Source organism: Tubulanus polymorphus, chromosome 2 (genome assembly GCF_964204645.1).
Source record: "Tubulanus polymorphus chromosome 2, tnTubPoly1.2, whole genome shotgun sequence".
In the NCBI taxonomy this organism is placed as follows: Eukaryota; Metazoa; Nemertea; class Palaeonemertea; order Tubulaniformes; family Tubulanidae; genus Tubulanus; species Tubulanus polymorphus.
The window spans coordinates 27,605,732-27,631,173 of record NC_134026.1 but is presented as its reverse complement, the minus strand read 5'-3'; the positions used below and the strand labels follow the sequence as shown (position 1 = coordinate 27,631,173).

At 36.4% G+C, this 25,442-nt stretch overlaps 5 protein-coding genes across 7 annotated transcripts; 2 read left to right on the top strand and 3 right to left on the bottom strand.

The window, feature by feature from the left end:
• The first annotated feature begins 23 nt into the window (after window positions 1-23).
• On the top strand, window positions 24-4,514 carry LOC141900884 (uncharacterized). The gene is made up of 6 exons (XM_074787939.1): window positions 24-510; window positions 585-615; window positions 692-878; window positions 953-1,090; window positions 1,460-3,673; window positions 3,754-4,514. Exons 1-6 carry the CDS (start codon window positions 40-42, stop codon window positions 4,508-4,510), a joined length of 3,798 nt encoding a protein of 1,265 aa, XP_074644040.1. The 5' UTR covers window positions 24-39; the 3' UTR covers window positions 4,511-4,514.
• A 238-nt stretch (window positions 4,515-4,752) lies between these two features.
• LOC141899578 (E3 ubiquitin-protein ligase DTX4-like) lies at window positions 4,753-7,950 on the bottom strand. Its single transcript, XM_074785961.1, has 8 exons — window positions 7,752-7,950; window positions 6,509-7,217; window positions 6,366-6,433; window positions 6,113-6,280; window positions 5,958-6,025; window positions 5,581-5,883; window positions 5,407-5,496; window positions 4,753-5,333 (listed from the first exon to the last, which is right to left on the bottom strand). The coding sequence occupies exons 1-8, from the start codon at window positions 7,948-7,950 to the stop codon at window positions 5,121-5,123; spliced, it is 1,818 nt and encodes a 605-aa protein (XP_074642062.1). The 3' UTR covers window positions 4,753-5,120.
• A 198-nt stretch (window positions 7,951-8,148) lies between these two features.
• LOC141899706 (T-complex protein 1 subunit eta-like) lies at window positions 8,149-11,573 on the top strand. Its single transcript, XM_074786148.1, has 12 exons — window positions 8,149-8,193; window positions 8,645-8,798; window positions 8,890-8,996; window positions 9,078-9,203; window positions 9,297-9,349; window positions 9,431-9,602; window positions 9,683-9,847; window positions 9,933-10,066; window positions 10,159-10,311; window positions 10,529-10,680; window positions 10,770-10,958; window positions 11,046-11,573. The coding sequence occupies exons 1-12, from the start codon at window positions 8,188-8,190 to the stop codon at window positions 11,255-11,257; spliced, it is 1,623 nt and encodes a 540-aa protein (XP_074642249.1). The 5' UTR covers window positions 8,149-8,187; the 3' UTR covers window positions 11,258-11,573.
• Window positions 11,574-11,911: 338 nt separating this feature from the next.
• On the bottom strand, window positions 11,912-18,611 carry LOC141898223 (septin-2-like). The gene is made up of 14 exons (XM_074784048.1): window positions 18,450-18,611; window positions 17,501-17,712; window positions 16,730-16,741; window positions 14,481-14,574; window positions 14,244-14,330; window positions 14,000-14,123; window positions 13,782-13,916; window positions 13,564-13,681; window positions 13,331-13,432; window positions 13,150-13,246; window positions 13,007-13,058; window positions 12,805-12,912; window positions 12,645-12,723; window positions 11,912-12,570 (listed from the first exon to the last, which is right to left on the bottom strand). Exons 1-14 carry the CDS (start codon window positions 18,484-18,486, stop codon window positions 12,493-12,495), a joined length of 1,335 nt encoding a protein of 444 aa, XP_074640149.1. The 5' UTR covers window positions 18,487-18,611; the 3' UTR covers window positions 11,912-12,492.
• An 853-nt stretch (window positions 18,612-19,464) lies between these two features.
• Window positions 19,465-24,605, bottom strand: LOC141899405 (terepressin/terephysin-like). 3 transcript variants are annotated; one of them, XM_074785677.1, is made up of 4 exons: window positions 24,504-24,605; window positions 21,576-21,741; window positions 20,982-21,186; window positions 19,465-20,008 (listed from the first exon to the last, which is right to left on the bottom strand). In XM_074785677.1, the coding sequence occupies exons 2-4, from the start codon at window positions 21,720-21,722 to the stop codon at window positions 19,881-19,883; spliced, it is 480 nt and encodes a 159-aa protein (XP_074641778.1). In that variant the 5' UTR covers window positions 21,723-21,741; window positions 24,504-24,605; the 3' UTR covers window positions 19,465-19,880. The 3 variants fall into 3 exon arrangements, with proteins under 3 accessions (XP_074641778.1, XP_074641779.1, XP_074641781.1); XM_074785678.1 differs by lacking the exon at window positions 24,504-24,605 and adding an exon at window positions 24,317-24,381; XM_074785680.1 differs by lacking the exon at window positions 24,504-24,605 and adding an exon at window positions 23,851-23,891.
• Window positions 24,606-25,442: the final 837 nt, after the last annotated feature.

Genomic DNA, 25,442 nt, shown 5'->3' with positions numbered 1-25,442 from the left:
GGAGTCGCCACAGGTGACAGCACCTTACGGTCATGCATAATGGCTGACAATCCAGAAAGTCGAGAAAATCTCATTGGTAGGTTTTACAGCAAAAATTCAACACATGTATATGATGCCCTTGTAAAAGCAAGGACCAGCCACATCAAGGGTAAAACCGGCATCATAGAATTCTGTGGTTTAGGTGGTATAAAAGCCCTTATAAGTGTAATCCACAGACATCCTGTAATATCTGAAACTTGTATTGCTGAAGAAGAAGAAGAAACCACTCAAACCGAAAGTAGTCATTTTGATAATGTTGGAAATGAAAGTCGACACTGCGCAAATGATCCTGCTAGCAAGAAAATCAATCAAAACCAACAAGAAAATACTACATCCAACAATGTTTTATCAGAAAGAATTGAGAGAGAAAGATTAAAGATAAAATCACTTGAAAGTCGCAATACAAGAATTCTTGATGTTGCCTTCAGCTTATTAGCAAATTGTTGTACTGAATCTGTTGCAAGGGAAGAGGTTTGTAATGTCAATATTTCTGAGACAAAAATCCAGATGAACTGTGATGTAAAAAGTATTGTTTTTTATTTAAGGTGGTAAAAAACAGAGGCATTGGAATTATTGGTAAGTTTAAGCTCATCAGGAAAGCACTATCACCTTATAATCTATATGGTTCTGAATCAATAAGTTTATTTTGTAGTATCGGTATTGAAGTATTGTGATGTGGAAAGTATCAGCTGTAGAGTTTGTCGAACTATTGCAAATCTGGCTCAGACTTCTAGCAATGTTAAAAGAATCATTAAGTATGATATTTTGGAAGTTGTTGTCAAAAGATTGACTGGCTCGACTAATGTTGATTCTCAACAAAACTATGTTCGTATGATAAGGTATGTACATAGAGGTTGATGTAGACCTGAACTCTTAAACAACGACAGATCCATAAGTTCAGTTTGATTTGTAGACTGCTCGGTGACACATCAGAGAATCGAGAGTTGATCGTTGAGGCTGAAGGAATTCGACCAATTGCTGAATTGTTGAAATCAGATCATGATGGACTAGTGAACGTCTGCATACGCGCACTCAATGATTTAACTCGAGAGTAAGATTATAATTTAGATAAATTTACAAATCCCAAAAATAATTCTATCCAAGATTAATACACTGGCAATGTACATATCCAGTTTAATTAGATTGGGAAACTGATTGAAAGCATGAACACATAACTCCTGTTTTCTTCATTAAGAGCCTAAATCAGTTGATATTTTAGGTAATCATAAAACCTGCCTTTTTAGACTTATATATTTTTGAATCATTTGGAATGACCTTTATAATGTGATATCTGCAGTGTTTCAGGTTCTTTTAATGTGAAGCGTGGATTCTATTTTATAGTACTTCGCTATATAAATGAATAAATTATCTATGTCATTATGATCAATTCATTGATTTACATTGTGTTTGTATGTTGTAGGTGTAGCGTTGGCTGTAGTCGACAATTGTTGGAAGCTGATTGTCTTCGTTGTATGCTTGAACTTATCAAATCAGAGAATCAGAGTATCCGTAAACATGCGGTGTTAACATTAGGTCACATTACTGAGCAGGAGACTATTCGTCCGTCACTGGGAAATGCTGGTGGAATTACCTGCTTTATCGACTTTATTAGAAGTGAGCCTAATCCCGAAAAAACAATACTGTTTGTCAACTGTTTGTGCTTGTGTTGTCAAGAAGTTGTAAACCGTATGAAAATTCGAGAAGCATCAGGTCTCCAATTGCTACTTACTAAACTTAAAGACAGCAAATATAAACGGTTACATCCTCGCATAATCAGTGCATTAGTTCATTTTTGCACAAATGAAATTGGAATGAAAATTCTCCTCGAGAATGGTCTTGTGGACATTCTAATGCAACAATTACAGCTCTGTTCTAATACTAAACTATTGAACTTCAAAAATCTATTACATACGGTATATTTGGCATACGCAGAGGACACTACAGAATATCATGAAGCAAAGACTGCTGATAGCCAAGATTCTCCGTCCATAACAGATCATTTGCTGCCATCAAATCTTTCACTGAATGTTACAGGCAGCCAGAATTCAACTGTAAATGCTGTTAGTAAACCTGAGGATAGTGCGCTCCATGATCTTATCGAAGATTCTGTTGATGGAATGAACGAAATAAAGCTTCCAGAAGTCAATGAAAAATCATCTGATGAAGATTGTGAAACAGTTATTTGTTCTGGTAATCAAAATGACTGTGTCCGATATAGTATTGACAGTCCAACCTATAAAACTGTTGAGTGGAGCTCGAATGATTACTTCAAAGGCCAGAAATGCATTGGAAACTTTGATCCTCCTACGCCATACCGAATGAGTTCTTCATCTTCTTCGAGCCCCTCCCATGAATATATGTCCATAGAACCTTACAGTCCGCTGAGTACACAGAGTTTAATGTCATCGAGTATATGTTCAGATCATGGTGTTTCTCCAGCATATTCATCATTCAGTGATTTTAGTGATGGACGAGTATCTTATATTGATTCTGTATCGCCGAGGTATTCACCTTCTTTTGAACATTCCTTGGAACCAACGACGCCCATTCAGAATACTTGTAATGTGAATCCTGTTTCACTTGGAATTGATGAAACTGGTATCAATGTACCTGTGGACTTGTCACATAGCGCCGAAACTAAAAACAAAAACTTGCCAAAAGATAAAATCAAGCAACGTGTTTTTCCCACATCCCCTAGAATAACAAAAACGCAACAGACTTCATGCGCGAAACTGGGCAGTTTAGATTTCAAAGCACCGATTAAAACTATTCGCTCTTTGAGTGTACCTGTAGTAGAAAAAGAATATCAATACCGTGACATCCCTGAACCAAAAGCCCCAGACCAGGTCCTCAGAATGGTATTGTTCAGTAAAGAATATGAGGAAAAGGATTGTATATCGTCAACATCACATAAAGTAAATCCATTAGCTACGGGGAAATTTCGAAAACGAACTGCATCAGAATCCCGGAATTTTGGAGGCGATTCAAACTCAAGTACTAGTAGCAATATTACAAAGGGCCGACCGAAACGTCAAAAACATGAAGATCCGAGGAAGTTCACGCAGAGAAATATTCTATATATGCTTTCATCAATCTCGCATATGGAAAGAGCAGAGAAGTATCTTGTATCTCGTGGTGCTATGGATATGCTGTTAAGCTATGCTTTGCAAGGTGGAATGAATTCGCATTCACGATGCTGGAGATTGTTTGAAAGACTTAGTAAGAACTTAGATTGTTTCCAGCCATTGTTGGAGATGAATTTTCCAATGAAGATATTTCATTTATTCTGTCAACCCGGTGTAAAAGTTGTGGTCAGGTCTTGTATGGCAGACAATTCCTGTTCTCATGAAAATGATTCTAATGAACTAGTATCAAAACCATCTGTTGAACAAAACGCTGAGACCGAAATATGTGAAAATGTCAAACAGGAACAATTAAAATTGCACGAGAGTGAAAACAGCAGTGATCAATGGAGAGCAATTGATTCACTGAATGAAAAGGGTCATTGCTTTTTGGAAAATTTGATGATGATTGCCGAGGCAGGATTTGGCCGTGGAGTTTTATATTCAAATCTGATAAATGGATCTGCAGAAACTCAATTGTTATTTGCTGTGAATGCTTCCTATATTTGCAGGTATTATATTTACCCCACAACCAAAACTTCTTAAAATGTACATGCATTCATTGTTGTATCGAGTACTATTTGTTTTTCAGGAGTTCCTTCTTGCTTCGAAAGGTATTTGTAGAATACAAAGGTTTGCAGAAACTGTTTGATTCATTGATCACAGAAAATGTGAATGATGATGAACTTCATGCAGTGTCATACCTGCTTCATCAACTAAGCAACATAGCTATAAACAAGAATTCTCTGAAAGGCTGTTTAAAAGATACCGAACAAAAAAAAGAACTGAAAATCAATTGCTTCTTCGCAGATTCAGTTCCAAAACATGATTTGTCATTTGTGTGTTCAGATGGAGTAGTTGTAACTGTAGAACGGTCGCATCTTGCGAGCAAGTCAGAAGTTTTCGCTGCGATGTTAAGGGGGAAATTTCACGAATCGGAACATTCTCAAATTAAATTACCGGACATTTCTAGTGATGTAATACTTGTTTACTTTCATCTAATGTATAACTGTATGCGTTCTAATTGTCCAGTAATTCACAGGGATTATTCCTGGGACGTGAATATTCAGTTATTAGGATTAGCCGACAGATACCTTGCTGATAACTTACAGGAATTCATAATCCCTAGAATCACCAAACAACTGACAGTGGAGAACCTTGTACAAACATGTCACTATTCCGTATTCTACAAGTCGATGAAACTTTTTGAGAAATGTATCATACATATGTTTAGTTGTAAAATGACATTCACAGTTATATTAAGAATAGTGAGAGAAATTATTTCTTGGCCAACTAAAAAAGAAATTTTAGAAAATGTTTTGAAAATTTCAAAAACTATCCTGGAATAATTCAACTGTGATAAACCTACTATGTATTGCATTTTGTTATTAATAATTAAACTTCTATTTCTCAACACATTTTAGTTTTCAGAGTTTAGATAGATTGATTCTTGGGTCTCTCATGATTTTGAACACAGTTTAAAGGTATCCATTCAACAATCACTTGACTATAAATGCAGTTAGTATTAAATTAAGGATATTTTTATTATCAACTGATATTCTAATTTAACAAAGTTAAAAAAATCTTTTCTTTTGAGTACAGTATAACATGAGTTTTTACTTTAATTACAAATGAATTTCTATTCGAATTACAAGAATCCGAATACTGGTGGAGTTTTATCCACATTTATGTTATGACAGCTTAATTGGGAGCTACATCCACTTGTGGAAAAATTGAGATTACACATTTATTTGGCAACTAAATATCCATAACAACATAGTGGCACTTCCACTTCTTGTTGTGATAGGACACAACTATTAAAAATGCAGCAAAAACACTTGAGACATGCATAGAATATATTTGAACATACCAGTTAAACTGTAAATTTACTTTTTTGTTCGGTTTCATAATAACCACGATTCAAGTTTTTATAAAACTTTCCCGCATGAGATTATAAGTTCAGTCACAAGTAACACCTTGAGCTGCCAATTCAGCAAACAGATTGTCAAAATAATTAGTATCGGGGAAGCCATGGCCAGATTCATTTGAACCAAATTCTGTTTTATGATGAATTTCATTCCAAGTTACTGTGTTTTGTTCCCCAGTTGTAGCAGATGTACCAATAGTAAATGTTAATCGTCTTCGCCACGCAATCTCTAACAACTGTAATGCCTGAAATAATAAACTTGACTTCGATGGTCATTGTTAAAACATTACAAAATCACATCTTCATAGCCAAACAAACCTTGCGACCATTTTCATTATTAGGTAAGTAGCAGTATCTTGGAAATGCTCTTGCGCTGAAGGGTTTACCAGGATGAGGATGATCAGATCCCTGAAACATCGTAATACAAATATCATAGGTATGAGTATAGTGTGACTAGTGGTAGTATTTAACACGCACCTGCGTACTATGTACCTGTATTCCAGGAGGTATTGTATATATAATGCGTATAGTTTCACAGTCAAAGCTCGGAAGAGAAGCGGAGAATGTGCCGTATTCCATTCGACCTGGAGGACAGTTTCCAAATTTCTCGCCATAAATCATCTTGCACGTAGGACATTGTAAACTGCCATCTTTAGTTCCACTATTATACATGGCCGATACACATGATCTGTGAAATATGTGGTCACAACGATTCAATTTACAAATTGCTTCTTCTTCGTGATCAGCACTGAATCCACCGCTTGAATGCAGTCGATCACAGCATATACAACAATCCTATTATCAAAACACGAGTTTTAGCAACCGGGTATGTCATTTTCATTTGAAATGGTTGATATTGCTCAATTTACCTCATCAGGGATCTCTGCTGTTAGAAATGTAGAGTATTTCTTTACAATTGCATCAAAAGACCGGTCAACTGTTGGGTAGACAGAAATACATCAGAGGAAGAACAAAGGCTGTAATGTCGAATTATCTATTAATGAAAAATGATCAACAATCTTGCCTGGTTTTTGTTGTTCAACTGAATGCCACTTCAATGCCTTTTTCTTCTTTTTGGGTTTAGTTGCTTTCAACGGTTGACTAGGGATGTGTTGGGGTATGGGTGAATTAAGTGATTTATTCGATGACAATAGGAAAGGAACCAATGGCAGAAGTAACATGTTCGTAACACCTGAAAAAATGAACAATTTCTTCCTGTCAAAAGCTGAATCTATCTAATAATATAGCATGCACTAATTTATCAGTTGTATTGATACCTGTCATTGCTGGCGATATAAGCGAGCCTTGATTTGTTCGACCAGATAATGTGTAATTAGTTGTTGATCTAAACAATAGAAAATATTTAAGTTAACTTAATGCTGATCAAATGAAAATTTGAAGCCAAGACAGTTTACATTACCTGGCTAGATTAGCAGTTGCAGAAGAATGGGCATTATTTGTAGCTAGTCCCGAATCAACAGATTTTGATCCTTTTAAAAGTCGACTTCGAGTATTAACCACTGCCGGAACTGATTTAGAAGGCGAAGATGAATTTGTTGAACATTTATACTTCTTTTTTGAAGGTTTACGAACTTTTTTCGGACTATGTCCATCGTCTGTATGATCAATAGACCCTATTGATGAAGATGATGATTCTGTGCTCGACCCGTGAGCGTGTTTAACTGCCATCAGAGAAATGGAAGGTTTTAATCCGGATTTTCTGCCCGAGGATGTCGAAGATACAGCAGCAGCAGCGGCTGATTTACTCCTAGTTACTCTATTAGATGATGCTACTGCTGCTGCAGATTTGGTTGCGTTAGGCATACAGATTGGTGTATATACACTAGTCAAAGGCACTCTCTGAACATGCCTTATAAATCCAGTCCCAATTCGCGTTTGCGTCATTGACTTTAGATCAATTTTATAGGGTAGACTAGGATTTTCAATTGTTAAGTCAACATTGCTGATATTTCTGTTAAATGCATTTTCTAATACACATGCCGTCTCAATATCATAAAGGTACCATGAACCAGAATCTCCCGACCATTTCCATTCTACCCCAGAACCGGGAGGGGTATCTGCAGAATAAATCTTTCTTCTGATTGGAATTTGATGCTTGACTGTTTTACCTTAAAAAAGAAAAAATCCAGTATCATACAAAAATCCCCTAGCGATCAAATAAATATTAATTCAGTATATTCGTTTAATGATCAATGAAACAATTAGAACTGAAGTTCATAAGAGGCGTTTTTATGAGATTGCGTTGTGTACTCGATTTCAATTATGTATATCGATTATAGCTGTTGGGTACGACTGAGTTCATACCCAGATATCAAGTTTCCATAAACGGTCTGCGTACGAACCCAGCTGTCTTTCAAAATGACACATTAAACAGAGACAAGTTGTTACTGTTGCGGCAGTGAATATTTTGGGTAATTGAGCCGAAAGCATTCTTTGAATCAGAGGGAACTTTTAATCTCTATGAAAAATTCGAAAATATACCCAAAAACATAGAAAAATTGAGATGTCAGTTCAGTTAACAGTAATCTAACTTTATTCAGTCGGTAGGCTCATAAAAACACCTAAGAATTTAGGGATGATTTGTTGTTATCAATTGAGACGATCGGTTTCGTGTGGTAATTAGTGCGACTTTTGACATTTACCAGCATCATCTGATGTGATTTGTAACAGCTTTTCAACGTCTATAATAAACCGATTCATACTGGGATCCGCTTGAGCCAGGTGTATTTCTGTCTCGGTATCCCTTCTGCTTTCGATAAAACATGATACGACTGGTGTGTAGGGTTTCCAGTAGCCAGAAAACCATTCCCAAACTACTACACTTTTAATACTTGACTCCATCTTGGATTATTCAGAACTTATTCATGAAACGTAAAATTATTTATCTATTAAACTGATACTAAAAGACCCAGTTCACACGAATCTCATGATTTGTCTAATTAGCTTAAAATAGGTTTGAAATTAATAAAAGTGAAAATTATTATCAATCGCTTCCGATCTAGATTGACACTACTTCGTGTTTCAGATAAGAATTTTCAATTTACGAGTGGTCGGAATTTCATAGCGTCGGCTAGCAAGATGATGGTATGTGAGAAACCTTTGCAAAATCCAGCATCATCGGCCGATTTATAACCGATTACGATAATTAAATACCATTATACAATCAAATATTATCTATTTTCTACATGTTCTAGTATACGGTGTAAAATATATGCTGTTAAAACACTCGAAAATCTTTTCGATTTGTCCACACCGGGTACATGTCAGAACCCGGAAGTCTAGAAAATTCCAATGATTTCGACTGTCAAATCTTCCTCTGGTTGTTTTGGATCATTCGTAAACCTTAAAAAACAAGACATCACCAAATCACTATTCAATTTTAAGCATCCAATCACGACCCTAATGCCCGAGTCTAATTGTTTAAATCTCAAAAGATCGATATGAATGAAGGCCCGCAAGAAAGACTCCAAACAAAATGCCTTTCATGGAGCTGTTCTCGGCTCTTCAACGTAAGAATTATTAAATTTATTTTTAGCAACCAAGGATAATCTTGTTGAAAGAAGGCACAGATTCTTCTCAAGGCAAACCACAGCTGATTAGTAATATCAATGCCTGTCAGGCTATTGTTGATGCCGTCAGGACCACATTGGGTCCTCGCGGAATGGATAAGCTCATCGTCGATGGTGGAGGTAATAATTTAGACTATAAACTGTAATTTCCCTTGCGTAGTTGATAAATCCTGCCATTCAATGCTGAATCCATATATTATTTTGTTTTTAGGTAAAGCTACCGTATCGAATGATGGAGCCACAATCATGAAGTTATTGGATATTGTTCATCCAGCAGCGAAAACACTTGTAGACATCGCTAAATCCCAAGATGCTGAGGTTAGTATTTCTAGCCTTGCGTCTCATTGTAATTCTCATTGATTTTTCTCTAAACGTCCTCCTATTGTGTCTATTCGATAGGTCGGTGATGGTACGACTAGTGTAGTTTTGATAGCCGGAGCCTTCCTGAAACAGTGTAAGCCTTATATTGAAGAGGGAGTCCATCCTCAAATCATAATTCGTGCTTTCAGAAAAGCTACTGCTCTGGTGAGTTTTATTCTTATGTGGCTTACTGGCATTTAACCATTGTATTCTTTACCAGAAATTGTTCGATGTTTTTGTGTGAATGTATCTATCTAGGTTGTGAAAAAAATCAGAGAGATCGCTGTGACTATCAAGGAAGAAGATGTAGTGTAAGTGTAGCTGAATATTTGATTAAGCGACCACTTGACATTTGTCAATGATTTATTTGATAATGACAATTAAATTTGCAGTGAACATCGCCAGTTACTTATCAAATGTGCAGCCACTACTCTCAGCTCTAAACTTGTCGCCCATCAGAAAGATTTCTTCGCTAAAATGGTAGTCGATGCTGTGATGATGTTGGATGATTTACTGCCTTTAGATATGATTGGTATTAAAAAGATTCAGGGCGGTGCATTAGAAGTCAGTATTTATTTCTGTTGTGGGCTGCTTTTCATGTCGATAATCGACTGTCAGTTATATGTTTTGTGATTGTGTTGTAGGATTCTATGTTAGTCGATGGTGTGGCTTTTAAGAAGACGTTCAGCTATGCCGGTTTCGAGATGCAGCCGAAGAAATACATCAACCCCAAGATTGCATTACTTAACGTTGAATTAGAGTTGAAATCCGAAAAAGAAAATGCTGAAGTGCGCGTAGACAATGTAGAAGTAAGTTAAGATGGTTAACTGTTATATTTTATCTTATGTCACTTAACTTCATTGAGTGTGAATTACCGATAATACTATATTTCAGGACTATCAATCAATAGTGGATGCCGAGTGGAATATTCTATATGAAAAGTTAGAGGCTATCTACAAAAGTGGTGCAAAAGTTGTTTTGTCTAAATTGCCAATTGGTGATGTTGCCACTCAATACTTTGCTGACAGGTATTCATTTGACTACGGTAGTGGTGTTACATTTGAGATCTTCTTCAAGATTGGATCATGTATTCAGTTGTGAAAATTAATCTTAATTACAGAGATTTATTCTGCGCTGGCCGTGTTGTAGATGAGGATCTGAAGAGAACGTTGAAAGCTTGCGGTGGGTCAATACAGACATCTGTACAGAGTCTCAAACAAGATGTACTGGGAGCATGTGAATTATTTGAAGAAGTGCAGATTGGTGGTGAAAGGTAGTGTTACTTTAGTGAGCAAGATGCCCATTGAAATAGTGACGAAAATTGAAAACAAATTTGGGGGAATTATATTCTAATCCCTCTTCTAATCAACTAGCTATACACAGCTAAATTTCGCTCGTAATAAACCCTTGGAATCAACCCTTGGAATCATTGCTTATATGTTGGATATTTTGTGTGGGCTTTATTTATTGAAAAGTGATGTTTCTTGCAGATACAACTTATTCAAAGGCTGCCCTGAAGCTAAGACATGTACTCTTATTCTACGTGGTGGTACCGAACAATTCATTGAAGAGACTCAGAGATCTCTACATGATGCTATCATGATCGTACGACGAGCCATTAAAAACGATTCAGTTGTTGCTGGTAAGAATTTCCATCGATCTTGATTTTGACCATATCAATATTTTTTCCTTCTTACACGTTGACGTGAATTCTGCATTCTCGTGTCGTAGGCGGTGGTGCTATCGAGATGGAATTAAGTAAATATCTGAGGGAGCATTCGCGTACAATTCCCGGTAAAGAACAACTGTTGATCGGAGCCATGGCTAAAGCTTTAGAAACGATACCTAGACAGCTATGTGACAATGCTGGATTCGATGCTACAAATATTCTGAACAAACTTCGGCAGAAACACGCTCAGGGTGAGTGCTGTTATTTAAACAATAATAATTTGTATAATTTCCATCAACTGATCTACAATTTCTCATATCTGTTGAAATGATTTATAGGTGGTATTTGGTACGGTGTCGATGTAAACAATGAAGATATCGCTGATAATTTTGTGGCGTGTGTCTGGGAACCGGCGGTTGTCAAAATCAACGCGATTACTGCTGCGTCTGAAGCCACTTGTCTGATCTTATCCGTTGATGAAACGATCAAAAACCCAAAAGCGCAGGAAGGTGGCGCTCCGCAAGGTCGCGGAAGAGGAAGACCGCACTAATTAACTGATAATTGATTAACTATTAATGAAGTATTCTGGATTATTTATAAGTGAGACTGGTTATCTTTGGTTACTCGACTCTGTGCTAACTTAATTAAAGATCAAATTGATGGAATAAGCTCTTACTGTTTCGATCTATGAATGTGATATTTTTTTGTACGGTAAAATTTTGTTGCAAAATTCTGAAGCACTATCGTATATCATGGTACAATAAACTTTTAAAGGCTAAAGCCTCCTGTTCAGAAGGCATGCATATCATTGAGTTCTATTGTACGAGTATGAAGCTATCGAAAATAAATGCTTCAATCAAAAGTAACGGCTATTGTTCATTCGTATTCATTCTTTTGAGAAGATTATCGAGTATCGGTCTACATCTACTAGAAATGGTGAAATATCTCGTTGAAACACAGGTTGCCAGTACTGATGATGCCGTTATGAAAGCTAGGAATCTATTTGGTGTCTGCTGGCTTTCCTCGAAGAATTCTCGCTCCTGGTTGAATTGATGACACGTCCCGAATAATGAATAAGTATATTACTTAATATATATATGAAACGGTATTTATTCTCAATTTATGACAGAATATTCGATTCAAACGTGACCGTTTATGTTACAAAAAAGTTTTCAAATATTTATACATATAATTTTTAAAGCAACACTAAATAATTCTTTTCTAAAGACTCCACATTTATTTACACAACACATCAACGAACAACAGTTTATTCTTATATATTTGAAATAATATAATATATGCACACAACAAACCTTGGGTTCTGCTGAGCCCTTTTTCGTTTGGCAAGATATATTTCAGGGGATTCGGACTTACATCGAGGGGTTGAATACATAGCTAGCACCTTGGTCTTTAATGGAAGATACTAATACCTTCAGTAACTTTCAAACCGCGGCCCAAGAAATTTTGATTTCATTCACATTTGTATCTCATTCCCTACAAGAATTGCTAGTTGCTCATAGCTAAAACATATACAAGTATACACACCAATTATGAAAATCGCTTGCGTAAAAAATCATAATAAAAAGCAGGTACAGGTATTACCCGTATAACAAGAATGAGCAGCATTGCACACAGAACCCAGTCTTTCCTCCAGTTCGAACACACGCAGTATATATGGCCCTTCGTAACAGACGTGACACTGTCCAGATATTATGCCCATGTTGTACTGTCATTTTAAATGCTGCCATTGATCAAAACTAAAATCAGATTGGCCACTCCAAATACTTATAACTTCCCCAAACCACTACCACCCCTGGCCATTTGTACTTGCATCTTTTTCAGCATTTCCTGCATTCGTAGAATCTGGAATGAAACGTGGTAACAGTCTAATAATTTGTTATTTGACAGAAGGGTAATACAAGGATCATTATACGTACCTCTTGATCCTTCTGTTGCAGCATGGCTTCTGCATCTGATAGCGCTTCCCAGTTCTGAACCGATTCCCTTTTCAGTTTCCTGCAATTTTAGAAATGGCCCAATCTAGACATGGTTTGCATTCTCTGTACGTACACAACATAATCTAGGACTTTGACTTACGTTCTCTCTTTTGATAATTGTTTCGTCATTTTCTCGGTGATATATTTCGCTCTATAATTTTCGTAATGAACGTCCCGAGTGACGTCCTTCAGGTCTTGCATGTGGGTGCTTGAAATAAAACACATACGTATGTAGCTATGATAATCATATACATCAAAGTTTATTTTATCAAGCTGCAACCATCACATGCTCACTTTCTTACCTGATAAGCATTTGGCGCAATTGTAAGAAGTCGGAATGCTTAGGGTTTTCAACTAAAATTTGAAAAAAAGTAAACATGTCAAATAAAAATCTCTATATGGTATATGGCTGATGCTGCAGTAATATACAGTTCAGATATGATACCTTCGACTATACCCCACGGGTACATACGTCCTCTAACACGTTTACCATTTACCTCCACTACAGAATTGCTACCAACTATTGCAAATGGTATCGTCGACTATGAAGAAAATGTTTATCAGTATTTACTTGAGCAGAAGTCACAGGTTTATACATTTGAATCGCGTCGTGAATACACGCATACCTTTAGCAGTTTATCCTGTAGTTTGAATTCTTCATCTTCGTCACTATCACAATCTGGAAATTCGTATATCTTTATTCGATGTTCATCTATTTGATCTAAAATCTGAAACAAACAAATGATAAAGACACACTAGTAAATATGTATTCCAATATCATTTTTAATCGGGACAATACCTCTGACGGGAGGGAATGGGTAAACAAAATTTTCAAGATTTAACTTCGTAGGCTACTTACTCGTTTTTTCATTTGTTGAACCTCCTTGGCTAATAAAGTGTCTGCTTTGGCTATAATCGGAACTAAGTTCACTTTTTTGTGTAGACACTTCATGTATTCTATATCTATTGGTCTTAGACTGGAAAAACAAGGAAGAAATTGGTAATAACTATTCTGATATCAAGATGTTTTGATACCTGTAAGGTGACAAATTGGAATTTAAGTAAGGTATCACTTACCCTCTCCCGTACGGGGATATGAAATACAAACAGCAATGTACTCGGTTATCTTGTATATTTTTTCTGTTCAGTCCACTTTCGTCCTCAAAAAATTGGTCAAACTGCTGATCTACGTACTCTTCTATGGGCTTCCAACTGTTAACAATCAATTACAAATTCGATTTATCATGGAGTCTACGGTACAAAGTATAAATATTCAATCACTTATATCCACCTACCATCCATACGCGTTAATGGCTTCATTGAACCCTGGAGTATCCACCACTGTTAGTCGTAGTCTTACACCTTTCTCTTCTATTTCCATATATTTCTTTTCGATTTTCACAGTTTTATCAATTCGTTCTGAAATATGTAGTGGATAAGGTTTTTCATGCACTACCAACAAACGGATTGATATTTATATTATATATAACCAAAAATACATCCTCTTTTTGTATTTTTGATTTAAAATTGAGTTCTTACGTTCTGCGCTCAAGATAACACGGTCTGCGTACAAGTCTTTCAAAAATAAACTGTTTACTAACGTCGACTTTCCCAAACCAGATTCACCTGAAATGTGAACAAAAAAAAATATTTTGAATGCCTGCAGTGGTTTAAAATTACCCTGAAGGATTAGATATCGAAAACATTGGTACATTATCAACAGGATAATCGTTTCACAAAGAGGCTCTTGGTTTTAGAAAGTTTTACAAAGCTTACCGACAACCATTAAAGTAAAATTGAATCCTCTTTTAACAGCTTTGCGATGCACTTGATCCGGCAGTGAAGCAAACCCGATGCATTCCTCGTCATCCTGAAAAAGAAATTAACACATGTGAAAGAAATTTCAGTTTTTTGACTTAACAACACGCTCGGTGGAAAATTCTTGAATACATATACATGAACGTGTTTCTCTGCTATAAGTATGTGTAAGATCCTCCACCCTAAACAATGTAAATTGATGTATCTTTAATTACGTGTCAACTCTGTGGAATTTTGATGTGCGCTACTAACACCCCGCCACCTATAGCGAAATTGGTTCTGATTTGTCTAATTATGCGGTTAGTCTCTATTTAGTTTAGTAACCTGATTTTTTTTCTCGGTTGGGGCAGCATTCTCCAATCAGACATGATGATACAGGAAAAACTATACGATCTCATAATCAAAATAATGATTACGATAAAAATGATAATGGCAATACTGCAATTTGCTTATATGTTTCGGTTTTGTCACCAGAAACAATGTTGAGAGGTAATTACACAAGAACCAATTTCGCCACAAGTTTCCAATCATAATTAGAAGTCAATGAATTAAACATGAGAAAACATCACAGCAAGCACGCAATACACTGTCTGTGTTAATCACTCAAAATGTTACTTACGAGTTCTTCTTATAGAAAATGCATTTAACATTTTCGATTGTGATTGTAATTATCTTTGTAAATTCTAAGTCTATCAATTTCTCGTCGTTGCAAAGAATATTTGTACGTAATCTGGCTACTCTAGATTTCAAAGTGTCATCAATGGGTTATTCGATGTCTAAATACGGGGATTTATACTGAAATCTGAATATATTCTACACAGTCATCAAATATCGCAGTGAAAATACAACAATCCTTACCATCGGTCGGAAGGCTTCCTCGCCATCGAGTATCATGAAATATTCCATAATTACTGGACGAGATCAGAGATTTACTAATTTCCCCAGAGATTGCGTAATAGTCACTAATTAATTGCTCGTTCTTCACATTAAGATTGTGATCAGATAGTTATACATGGCATGTAATATTCGCTGGATCAGTGCAGTTCAGAAAGTTTGTTTATTGAATATTCATCAAAAATACCACCAAGAATCTGGCTTCAATGAACGATGGTTTGTTAGTAATAGCGTAAATCGTAACATTTGATACGAATCAATGGTTTAACGGAAGGTTAAGTTGAAAATCCGGGAACCGGAAAAACATTTTTATTAGATGGCGGGGTCATGGGTTCAAGTCTGCGGAGCATCTATCGATCAACCTTTATCATCGTAATCAGGAAACAGGGCAGAAATCTGAATCCATCTGTCATATTCATGTTCTATATCGCGTAGTTTTAAATGTCACATTTCATCGCTATTGAAAAAAATGAACTAAACATAATTTTGCTTTGTACTTCATGTACGACGCCCTGCTTGCTGACATCATAAACATTTTTGAAAACGTCACCTTTTGTTGCTGGATGGTTCTAAACAAACATTGCGTACTCTTTTTGCCAACTTACGTAAACTTTTTTTGATAATGAATTCCAGCGCTGGATAATCCCTTTCGATTCTAATAACCTACTTTCATTCATCGTCGTATCTGTCGTCATATCCATCAAAGACCGAATACATTCATCTAACGACGTTAAATCCATCTCAGATGGAACTGCCGTATATTTCAGGCCTGACTAACAATGTATTGACGAATATTACGCCAATTTACAAATTAGTCGACCTAAAAAGGTCGCCGTTTTAATCGGCCAGATGTATTTTCTCAGGCCGACAAGCGACTAGTAATTAAACCTATAGCGATTGACACCGCTGGAACTGAGCTCTTTACCCGCTACACGGACAAATTAAAGTCGATTCGATTAACATTTCACCAATAATAAGTGACACGTTGAAAACACATGCGTTTAAAAAAGCATGAATAATGTTACTGATATTACATGTGCAGAAATAACCAATTAGTTTTTATCATCTGGCAGAGGGAGGCCTACACGTGTATATAAGCGTGGCTCCAATGCGATTCCGACCCCTTTTATCATCCAGAGACTCACCAGCGAAAATTGATACGATACAATAAAACGTTTGTTTGTCAGACAATGAGATATTTGAGTCAATTTTTAAGGACTTAAGGGAGAATTGGTATTACAAAAAAATACTGAACAAAAAATTAAACACCATTTCAGAGATAAACTAAGCTACATGTGGTTGAGAATACTTACCAAATACACAACCTTTGAATGCGTGACGACAAGAAATATAGAATATGATTAGAAATATAGTTTTAGAGTTTTGTTGTGTAGCTTCGTATGAGCATTTACATTTATATACCGGTACTGATACCTATGGAAACCAGTTACAGACAATGATCAGTTATGACTCAATCATATCAAAATCATTCCAGCGATCAGCGGTTTTTCTGTGCTTATCATCGATGCAAGTATTTATTCTTTTTTTTAAAAATGGCTGAGAGGCAGAATTTTTGTAAGTGATGTGACTCACGGTATTAGAACTGGTTCCATGCTTTAGAGTAACGTGTTACCGGTGTATTACACCTGGAACTCAGCTCGTCTGAGTCAAAATCCTTTAAAACATTAATGAGATTCGTATTTTAAGATGTTCTATCTTAACCAAGACATGGGAATGAAATAGCTCGTGGTTCCTATTATGAATGTTATGAATGCTTGCCTCGACCAATGTCTAGCGTTATTGCTTTTAGATTGTTTTTCTTTTCTTAATGCAGCTTCTGTGTTCGTTAAAAATGCTCAAAATAAATCTTTATTCATCATATTCTTAATCGGGTGAAGAAGATACAAGATTGTTGTAGAGCGCCATATTATCATCATCCAGTATGCTGACTTGTTATATGAGTACTGTAACATTGTAATATATCAGAATATCCATTAATCATTCGATCGAATCATGAGTCCATGATCGAAGCAAGCATTGTATTATTGACTGAGGCCACATGCAAAGCTCCTTTGTTTATTTACCTCTGCTTGGCCTTTTTGCTCTTTCTTTTCTGTTGTAACGACGCCTTTGCTGAGGTTTTTGTATTCATTTGGTGGTTCTGAACTAGTTGTGTACGAGCTGGATGATGTACTATAGTGAGAGGAAAATCTAGAAGGAGTCGTCGATTCCGTTCCACTGGTTACTAGAGACGATCGATATGAAGAACCGGTCGAATCTGTGTAACTTGATAGAACTGAAGAAAAATTACAAAAGAATCATATCTTACTAAACAATATCTATAAAAAGATTAATTAGATTCACGTATTTCATAGAAAACCCTGAATTTTCAAAATGAAATTTGCACATTTAGTGACATGTATATTTCATTCATAATTTGAAGTGATAATCGGTGAGATCTAAAATGCATTTCGTAATATAGACTACAAATTATTTTGCGATATGTGCCGTAAAAATATTTGTTCATTTTGTGGTTTTCTACACGCGGCGGGAATTTTCATTGAACAGAAAGATAACACTGAATGTTATATCTGTGCATATATGAATGAGCGTTATTGTTTTATGAGAAAATATTGCTGATAGAGAGAGAGTGAGAGAAATGTAGCAGCTGCAAATACTGCTAAACTATGTAACTGACATTAGGATAGAAATCAATATGAAACAGCTTATGGCGTATAAGTACTGATAGAAATAATGACGTTAGGCTAAAATATCACCCATGGATACATTTAATTATAGTGGGTTTCTTCTAAATTCACAAATTCAATGTCCTGAATGCTCATTGTCATCGGAAACCTTATATCTATTCGAAAATTGGATTTCTGGATGAGAGCAGTTTCTAGAAATAATTTATTACCAGCACCTAGCTCTGTATGTGTCATCATCTGGATAAATTATTAAGGCTGTATAACGTTACCAGCTTTGACTTGAGTTTTTAAATTCATGTTCCATTTAGAGAATAAAATTACTAACCATCTCTGTGCCTTGAAGAAAATCTAGAAGACGACATTTTTCTGTGCGTTTTATTGTCTGAATCACGAATTTCTACTCCATTTCTGCTATTGTGTATGCGTCAGATATGACGTACACCCGGCATCCATCGCGAGCAATGGCCGCCGTCAACAATAGTCCCGCGCGCTCTAGCACGCGTTGAGATCTAGTGCAGCATCTGTCACAGTTGCATTCGTCAGGAATATTCATGCGCTAGGTGTTTGAGGCATTTGAGACCAAATATATAATTCAACGAGTAATGCGCGTTGACAGAATCTCATATCTATATAGGGTTTTCTGCATATTTTAATCTAAAGTAAACGAAGAGTATTTAAGAAACTCGAATCCCCTAATGTAAATAATCTAATTGAAATGTAAATCATCTTTTCTTTAGCAGCCGTTTTTGGAATGATTTGTGTGGGGTTTTCTTCGTTCAAATGTTTTGTTTGAATACGCGTGTATAATTCCTCCTACAGGGATGTCAATTTGAATCAATTTCTACCTCCATTTTTATACACCCACCTCCTCCTGGACATTTGGTTCGATTCATATCTTTGGAGCCTTTTTCGCGCAAGAGTCGATAATATCGCTACCATATTTATCGTGAACATTTTTTTAGTGACAGCCAGCCGATTTCGGGGTTTGTGGAAAGAATGTACATCACAGTTCGACACAATGAAGAAAAAATGAAGGGAGAACAAGGTTGCGATTGAACGAAAATATGTATTTACAATTTTCAATATATTCACAGATTAGGTATATCGTGTTGTCTTACAGTCGTTTTTGGGTGATTTTCGCACTAGTTCAATAGAAATACACCATTTCCTCTATGATAAACTACAAATCAAAAGTTCTGGAATTGACTTCAGTAAAATACCGCCAACGAACGATGAAGTTAGAAATTTCTTGTCGGAATAAAAATCAACTAAATCAAAAAATATCTATTTTTATAGTGATTTACTTTTACTTGATAGAGAACATTACAGAGATCTTGGTAATTTGATGTAATCATTGATACTCAAATGAATAAGGATTCATTTAGGATATAATACCGCTTATTGGACACCAAGTCTTACAATCGTTTCTTCGGGAGTTTTTTACGCCTGAAAACGTCTTAAACATGTATAATATATATAAATAATCGTAATATGTCCAATATATTGCGTCGTAATCGGTGCGTTACTCTACAGGTATGGTTTCATATCAGCGTCTCATCGGCGTCTCTATCTCTCTCTGTGTGTCTCTCGTGTTCTTGAATTTCGGTGGGAGGCAGTATTGATGAGACCGTGAAATTCTGCAAATGCGTTATCCATATACAAAAATAATTTTCGCGCTATTTTCCGCAATAAACATCGCGAAGGGAACTGTTGTATAGATATGTATAATATGTACATAATAGTTCGGTATGTTATTTCAGTCCCGTTGATTTAAACTTAATCTCTTGCTTTCTAGTACTCTTTTTAACAATTCCACCAGTTCATCCCGTCTTTGCTGAACTGACATTCCTTTCTGTTTGCATGAGTTATCAAGTGCGCACGCGTCTGAAAAAGAAAACAGTAATCAAGAATTTACACGGTTGATAGATAATTTCAGCGTCATCGCTATGTTTGTGAAAAGACACGATAACTAGCGGATTTCCATGTATCCTACACCGCAACAACTCTCGAAATTTGAATTCCACATCAGCGATCGAAAAACATTTGAAAATAAAATCGTACGTGTCAGTTTATAATTGCATGTCATCAGTATTTATACCGAGTAATTCATTCGTTGTAAGTTGGGCATAGGTCAAATGTATTTTTCGTACGTGCATTTGGCAACTATTTGAATGCCTAACCGTTAGTCATTCAAATAGTAGCCAAATATACCGCGGTTAGCCTACTCCGATGATTAAGACTAATTGATAACGACAGCAGCTAAAAAGTTACGTCTGCGATAAATTGATATTCATACGTCATCGAGCAATTATCGATATTTGATCTGAACGAAAATCTTGAAAATCACAGCGGAGTAGCTATTAGCTATAACTGACAGTAGAAAATAGTATATGTAAATAACATGACCCTCGTCAAATAATAAGTTCGTGAAGGATTCACACACGTTTCGAAGAGAGTCGTTTGGTCTGTGCGTGTCAATACAATGTTCAACCAGTCAGTTTGTTTTTCACGCTTGATATACCCCTTCATACTTAAGTCAAGTGACGTCTTCACATGCAATTCCCCGGGGTCAAAAACCACCCTCCATACAACATCACCAGCTGAATCATTTTCTTCATAGCGTTCGTTCGTAATGAACCATGTGGTAAAAAGCGGGAAGTGTAATTTTGGTAGTTGGAATTATTACATGTATATACAGGTCGTTTACTTTTCTAACTGTAGATCGCTGCATTCATTTAGAAAAACTAGCTCGTTTGGTGTCACTAAAGAAATATCCAGAAATTCGCCTTTAGGGTTTTCTAATCTTTCGGGCCTGAGCACCTTTTCTTATAACAGTTCACACTCAATTTGCTTTTACCTGAGGTACAGCATATTCCATCGGCAACACAGTTTCCCTCTCCTTCGGGTCCACATGTTTTGCCGGGAACCTGACACGGAGTTGTGGAGTCGTTTTCTTTAGCGCATTCCTCTGCTTGTTTGGTTCCTATGTGGCAACCAATACTGGCTCCACAGCAAATATTCGGCCCGACGCATGTGCCTCGATTATCCATACATAACATACACTAAAAAGAATGAAAATAAAACTTAATCGTATCGAGGACTTTGAAATCTTTAAGGACTTCGTCATCTATGATCAAAAAAAGAGAACACCCACCATCCGATACTGAGCCGTAGGGATATTAGTTGTTCACTGGTGAGAAGAACATTAATGGAAATAAACTACACTTGACTCGCTTTTGATTTTTAGTTTACCCTTTTTTGCTGAGGCTCTTTTAAGCGCTCGTGGCTAAAGAAAATTAAGTGAAAATCTGCACATGTGGTTCGATCAGAATGATACACGATTGAGCTCTACTTCTGGTGAAAATTCATTCATCACGCAACAAGGAAATACGAAAAAAAATTATATTTATGTGATGATGAAATCAAAAGGCATTATTGATATAGTACTCACCTCTCGAATTGCATAACTGTTATCCGCTAAACCTCGCTTGCCACCGGGTGGACAATTTCGGACAAAACAACCGGAACAGTAAATCACAAACGTGAACATCACAATAAGCCATGTTAAACTTCGAATACCAGTCAGTAATCTGTTCATTGTGACAGTAGGAGATGAACTGTAGCAAAGAGAAAAAGAAATCCCTTTTAATCGTGACTGAGTAATGATGATAAGTGTGATGCGTGTCCGGTGAAAGATGCAGTAACCTATATAGCAATATGTATATTCATGTGTGAAAACGTCCGTTCTTTAACGGTCTTTAACCGGAAAGTCACGTCTTTGTTCCAACAGATGCGGATTGGCATTGACAATCAATTTCTATGGTGTCTATTTCGCGAGCAAGCCTACGCTCAATTTAATTTTTTTCTGAGTTCCATTGTCTCCCATGGATTTGTTAGATGCAGTCAACAAATCTCCCTCGATATCGAATATCCGTCATAATATCAATCACGAAAAAGCATTCCCGACTAAATTCTTGAAATTATTCTCAGATCACACAAAGCAAATTTTCCTTTCGAAAGAAATATCACGAAACCAAATGATCTAATGGCCACGTGACTTGATTCTGATCACGCCAGTTAAACCTACCAATCCATGAGAAAATGGATGTACATTTTAGGAATTTTTTTATATAAAATCATGTAATTCACATTGTGAAAACATGTTCCCATTATCTTCTAACTCCGTGGCTTCATATCGATATTCTGGAAGGTACTTTGGCGTTTTTTGCTCCCGATGAAAATGTCCTGGTTTGGTTTACATAATGATTACTGGTAACACGCTCGTGGAAACTTGAGCAGGATTACTTCTACTTGTGAATCGTAAATCTTTGAGACGGGTACCACCGATAATAGACCCCCGTGCAAACACCATTAAACTGAATGATAGTCAGAGGGAGGTTAATGGAGAATTCATATTATTGCGCATTTTGTCGAACTTAACAATTATCTTGTAATTCCCTGCGTACGAAAATAAAGCTATGATGAGCTCATCTAATCGTGCTGTATTACACTGAATGTCCCTATTCAATGAAATGGTGGTTGTGTAGAAGGAAATTATTCTAGACAAGTCTCAAAACAGTCAGAAAAATCCGATACGATGAATAAGAGTTTGAACGGGGAAAAGTGATGTCGAACATATCTTCTCGTCATTGCCTATCGTCTGGGAAGTATTTAGGCCTACGAAAGAATGCGATTCCTTGTCGCGATCTGATCTGATACATTTCCACATCCGTTTAGAAAGAAAACAAGCTTATTGTTTGTATATAAAACAAAAACTATAGTCAATAATCACCAAAGCAATGTCGATGACAATTGAAATTGCTGTGAAAATTAGCTCGGGTAAAATACGATCGACGCATAGAGAATGGGCAATAAAAATGACATGTCCCCTTTAAATCTACATTATTCAAAAAGCACTTTCTCATTTTGAGCATTTCATAGTTTATGTTCTCGAAGTACACGAATCCAGTGGTATTTGACTTGTATCACTACCGAGCTAGGGTTGCTAAGGTATTATTGTATAGGTTGACAGTATTATGTGAATAATATGATAGTTCAGAGACGCCAAGCCACGGCACTCTGTTTCAATCTAACATCTGTTAAAGTTACTTGTAAAAGCAAAATGAAGACTGAATTTGGAGATTGATTCTGTATGAAGGCTACGTAAACTGCCAAAAGTGTTTGATATATTGAAAGAAGTTTACTCAGGAATATCCATCAGTGATGTGATGAAATTAGCGTTTGGGGGCGTATTGAATGTAATATTGAAATTCTTGCGGCATTTGTCGTATTTGCGGCCACCATAACGGCTTCCACGTCCTGCAAACAACATTACTAACAAATTAGATAGTTAGATTAGACTTTACACCCCCTTCTATTCGGCTATTCGCCGTTTCTATTCCAGTTAATTTCGCGCGTTTCATATCCAAACGTGACCAGTATATAGAAGAGATCTGGTATCAATAACCAGACGATTATTTGACGATCGTCAAAAATATCATATTCCTATCCATTTCTTGCCGCTAAAACTAGGTAACAACACACGTATCGAATTCAGATTTCGATTCGAACACCATTATAGTCATGTTTTAAAACGTGGTATATTGATTCATACAAGGTAATGTGTTTGAAATGATTCGATACGAAATTGCACACATTTCTACCACGAAATACTTAGTAAACTTAAATCCTTAGTAATCTTACTTTAATCGGCAGAGTAATCTTACTTTAATCGGCAGAAAGTTTATAATGTCTCCATCCACCACCATATGCCGGCAATCGTTATCAGAGAAAAGTCCTTTATTTCAGAATTCATATTTATCTGAACCGGTGGATCTGATATACTCGACGGGCCTTCGCCGATAAGAACCTCACAATTGTTGTGAGATGTTTACCAAAATCTAAGTATTGTTTGCGTGAAAGGTTTGCCAAACGAAGAGATAAGGTGACCTTAAAAGGGAATGCATTTTATCAGCATGTAGGTATCTTATAACGGATACACAATTTTTTGAATTCGTGATGCTTTGCTGTATGGCTATTGAAGTACTACCGCATTTTATATGGCATTCAAGGTAGTCCTGTCGACAAACCAGATTATTAAAAACCTATAATCCGCATTGCTTTTCAAAGACGCCGGTATAGCAAAGTTTTCCTATGAGGAATATTGCTAAGTATCGAGTTTTCATCACTTACTTTTCGATACGATCCCATTTTGGTTCACCAAGTCAAAACTGAATTACTCGCGGTGACTTACTCGGATAAAGTTGAATGAATAAATATGTTTAGTTCATAACAAGTTACGTTTGCTAAATGAATCACATATTTTATGGCGCTTCGGGTTATGGAAAGATTGTGAAAAATCGATCTAATTTTTACGTACCGTTTTACCTGCTGTAAGTGGGAATTAAGTAATAAAACCCTTTTGCGGATGGCAAACTTGTCTGTGAGGTTTCCTGGTCTGTTCTATATATGTCTATAGATGGGATGGCGTTATACGTATATGATTGATTCGTTGCACATGATCTAGATAAGCTACTTAATGCTAGTGTAAATATCACGGTGGCCCATGTGAGGCAGGTTGTGATATGACCTGAAGATGCGTCTATTTTATTTGGATGATTTGGATGATGACCGAATTTCGAATGAACATATCAGGCGGACTTTTTTGGGAGAAAAGCACTGTCATTTTAACAATGTAGCAGAATGAGTGTTAACAAAATTTGAGTGGCCTCATGCTGCAGAAGTGTGATTATAACAAATGTGAAAATATACGTTGGTCCAGCTAAAACATTAATGGTTCCTGGTGTACCGGTAGCTTTAACTATAGCTGAATACAAACGGGCGTTAACAAAACTGCGAATAAATGTTTTCTATTACCCCAAATCCCAAACCATAATCGGCCAGGAAATGATAAGGTGCGTCAGTGTTTTAGGCGGTGTAAGTGATGTGGAAATCGTGACAGGCTGACCAGTCAGTAATTAATGAACGAGAACCGTGTCTATTGTCTGTTAGAAGTGAAATCTCCAACCAAATCGCTGTCTGGCGGATGCTATGCTTTTTATCCTGACAGCAAAGGGTGAACTTACATCGGATATTGTCAGTACCTCGAACTAAATTACTTTAGTCCTTCTGAGCTGTAAATTTGCTGTATTTGGAATCATTTCTAAGATACAATGATTCAAATCTGCGTTGAAATCCGAGATGGTTGATTTGATTATTAATGAATCACGACTAGGATGTTCGCATTGTCCGTAACGTCTGCAGCTCCAGAAGAGATAGAATAGGAAAGTTACATATACATGTACCACGAAAAATGTGA